Source organism: Rhinolophus ferrumequinum, chromosome 24, assembly GCF_004115265.2.
Source record: "Rhinolophus ferrumequinum isolate MPI-CBG mRhiFer1 chromosome 24, mRhiFer1_v1.p, whole genome shotgun sequence".
Classification (NCBI taxonomy): Eukaryota; Metazoa; Chordata; class Mammalia; order Chiroptera; family Rhinolophidae; genus Rhinolophus; species Rhinolophus ferrumequinum.
In genome coordinates this window covers 541,378-545,429 of record NC_046307.1, presented here as the reverse complement: position 1 = coordinate 545,429, position 4,052 = coordinate 541,378, and the positions used below count along the sequence as shown (strand labels likewise).

General features: G+C 37.2%; 1 protein-coding gene across 1 annotated transcript; it reads left to right on the top strand.

Moving 5' to 3' along the window:
• Positions 1–894: 894 nt before the first annotated feature.
• On the top strand, positions 895–1,851 carry LOC117017003 (olfactory receptor 2AJ1). The gene is given in 1 exon segment (XM_033096901.1): positions 895–1,851. A coding segment is annotated over 1 exon segment (957 nt).
• Positions 1,852–4,052: the final 2,201 nt, after the last annotated feature.

The window sequence follows — 4,052 nt, the reverse complement described above, 5'->3', positions numbered from 1 at the left end:
AATAGTAAAGCAAACAGTTAAGTAAGTACTACCCATGTATAAATAATATCATAAAGGAAATATGATCCCCTACATAAAGAATTAATATAATTTAATCTATAGAAGTTAATAAAACTGGCAAAAGTAAAATATATTCTTATATTAACTGTTGTTTTTGACTGAATATAAATCAAGATTAAACTAGTTTTTTTTAACAGCATTCTGTTACTTATTATATTTGGAAGACTTAGAAATAATAGATTTTAATTTTTTAAGCTTTAGCTACATGAAAAATATGAGAGAAAATTGAGTTCTGTTCCCATTTGTTTATTCATGCACACAACAAATACTGAGCAATGTACTTGGCACTATTCTAGCCATTTGCCTCATATGAGGGGAAAAACTAAGATCTCCCATGGTGGCGTTGAAATTCTGGTGGTCCAGAATGACAATAAACAATAAATATATTTCATAGTTTTATTATTTAACATGGTAAAAGGTAAAAACTCATTTGCAAAAAGAAATCAAAAGACAACATAGTATGGAGGATCAGGAAAGTGTGGGTGAATGGTTGGGAGTATTAAGAATTTAAATAGAGTGTTCAAATGTAGTACTCTTAGAAGGTGACATTTGAGAAAAGACTGAATTTTGCAACTCTACATGGAGTTAACAGCCCACTCAGTATACTGAATATTATCAGTTGATTAGAAAAAATAAATGTCCGCCTTGTGAAACGTGCCAACTTCAAAGGCTGACGGAGAGTTCTCTGGCTTTAATTTGAAAATATGCATCACTTCCTCTTATTTCATTATGTAGCTAAATGTGAATAAGATTGAGATTTACACTACTTTTTCTTCCTTATCTATTTAACTCTTGTTTGTTTATTTTTCTCTTTTTAGGTACAAGAGGAAATTCATGATGGGAACTGGGAATCAAACATTCAGCAGTGACTTCATTCTTTTGGGACTCTTTTCTTCATGAACAAGTCTGGTTTTCTTCTCCTTTATAGTCATCACATTTATTGTGACTGTTACAGAAAATACGGTCATAATCCTCCTTGTCAGCAGGGACTCACAGCTCTATACTCCAATGTATTTCCTGCTCAGGCATCTTTCTTTTATAGATATCTTGCATAGTTCTAACATCGTTCCCCAAATCGTCACTGACTTTCTGTCAGGCAGCAGAACTATTTCATTTGCAGTTTGTGGCTTTCAGATATTTCCATCCCTCATCCTCCTGGGTGGTGAGTGCCTTCTCCTGGTCTCAATGTCCGATGAGCGCTATGTAGCCATCTGTCACCCACTGCGCTATCCGATTCTTATGAATGATGATGTAAGCCTCCTCATGGCTACAGGGTGCTGGTTTTTTGGGACTGTCAACTCTATAGTTCACGCAGCTTATGCACTTCACTTTTCCTTCTGTGGCTCAAGAGCCATTGGTCACTTTTTCTGTGAGGTCCCTGCCATGTTGAAATTGTCATGTGTGGACACAACACACTATGAATGAGGAGTTTATGTAAGTGGCATCATTTTCCTACTCACCCCTTTCTCCCTTATCTTTGCTTCTTATGTCCAAATTCTCTTTACTGTCCTTCAAATGAAATCACCAGAGGCACAGAAAAAGTCATTTTCTACCTCTTCTGTCCACATGATTGTGGTCATAATGTACTATGGGCCACTTATTTTCACATACATGAGACCTAAATCATACCACCTTCCAGGCGAGGATAAGCTCCTGGCAATACGCTATACCATCCTCACACCCACACTCAACCCACTCAGCTACAGCTTTCGAAATAAAGATGTTCTGGATGCAATGAAAAATATGTTCAAAAGTAACTTTCTCCAGAAAAATAGTAGGAAAAATTATTGAAGTGTGTATTGTCTCTATTTCCATAATCAATACTTAGAGGATAACTATTATTAATATCTCTGGAAAGAAAATCAAAGTTTCTATCTCTTTAAGTATGGAAAAAAATTAGTATATTCAAAACTCTGGCAATGATAAATAAAGTTATCACAGGTATTTGGTTTATAGATACATACATCTGAAAATGTATTGTCCTCTCTATGTTACCAATTATAATCACCAAAGTCACTTATAAGATGTCAAGGATGACCCAAGGCTTCTAATTCCCTCCCAGTAATATTGTAGCAAATTGTAAAAATGATCTTTTGTAGTACAATCACAGTATATGGGGCATATATATGTTGAGACATATCTCCATATAATTTTTGTATTTTTATGAAACAGTAAAATTCTATTTCAAATCTTACAGTCAGTTATCAAACATCCATAGGTGGAATGGTTGAAGGTAGTCACAAGGTACAATCCTCCGGTTATAAGGTAAATAAGTCCTGGGATGTAATGAACAACACGGTGACTGTACTTAACAATGCTGTATTGTATATTTGAAGGTTGCTAAGAGAGTAGACTTTGAAAGTTCTCATCATAAGAAAATAATCGTAAGTGTGTGGAAGTTAACTAAACTTGTTGTAATCATTTTGCAATATATACATAAGAGGTGTGATCAAAAAATATGGTGAATGTTTAAATTTTTAAAAACATATCAGTAAAAGACACATTGCCATTAATCCCCCTCAAAATACTCCCCCTCACTTTGAACCATTTATCCCATTGTTCTTGCCATTTTCTGAAGCAGTTCTGGAAGTCGTCTTTCGTGAGTGTCTTTACTTCACCCTCCATCATAACAATGCTCCGTGGCACACATCGCTTCTGGTGTACGGCAATTTCTGTCAAATAAAAACATTACGGTGTGTCTTCACCCAAGTTATACACCGGATCTGGCACCGTAAGACTTCTGGCTCTTCCCCAAAGTCAAAATGATTCATGACATCGAGGCAATCACAACAGGCAACTAAAGACACACACAAAAGAGGACTTCCAGAACTGCTTCAAACAGTGGTAAGAGCATGGGATAAATGTGTTCAAAGTGAGGGGAAGTGTTTCGAGGGGGATTAATGGCAATGTGTCCTATTGTAATCATTTTTTTTTATTTAAACATTCACCGTATTTTGTGATCACACCTCATATATCAAATCATTGTTTCACCTAAAACTAATACAGTGCTATATGTCAATTGTATCTCAATAAAACGGGAAAAATTAGAATGCATTATCATTAAATAAATAACATTTATACAGTGCATAGTATGCTATTAAATGTGTATTATTTAACACATGACATTTATGAACTATTAATTAATTCATAATGTTAATGTCACTGAGAATAACATCTATTAAAAGTTATTTAATATGTAGCATTCATATTCTATTACTATGGGCTCTAAATATATAAACTATTTAATTTTGAAATGCATGATCCATGCTTTGTTGCACAATGAAATAAGCAAGTACTGCAGAGAAGAACTGTGGGGACAGAGCCCCAAAAAGCAGTTTCCAGGCTCTTGGCTTCACATAGAAAGGTGCTGGCTCAGGTAGTAAATGGCCATTAGCTGTGACTAGTTGGCCGTCAGCTGTAACCAGTGAGCCATCGGGCACTAATATAACCGCCGTGGCTAGGCTAGCAGAAAAAGGGGGGAGCTAGCAAGAAGATGGTGGCTGAGCCTGCGAGCGGCGCAGTGAGGGGTGAGAATTGTGTGGCTCCTGGTTCCTGTGTCTCCAACCCAGCCGCCAGCGAGAGTATAGAGCTGTGACTCCCCTACCTATGGCCCCGTGGGTGTTCCTGTTTGGCCTCACCATGTCCTGCGTTCTTATGTGGGGAGTGGGACCAGAGACCCCGCCGGACGCCCGCATGACAAGAATGTTCACACATCAGTTCCGTCCTTGTTATAGACAGTGTCCTGGATATTTCTTTATCGTGAATATCTGAGCTCGAGGGGAAAAGTGCTGTAGAGAGGGTGCAGCGGCAGCCTGGGGGCACAAGCAAGTTCTGTTTCTAACTGCCCCCCTCCTGCTAAATTGAGGAGGGATTTGCTGAAACAAAATGTCAGAATTACATAAAATCACAAACAATAAATACTATCACATCCATACCAAACTGGTAATTACACAGCAGTCACAGGAATGTAAGGTACAACATAGAAAATATAG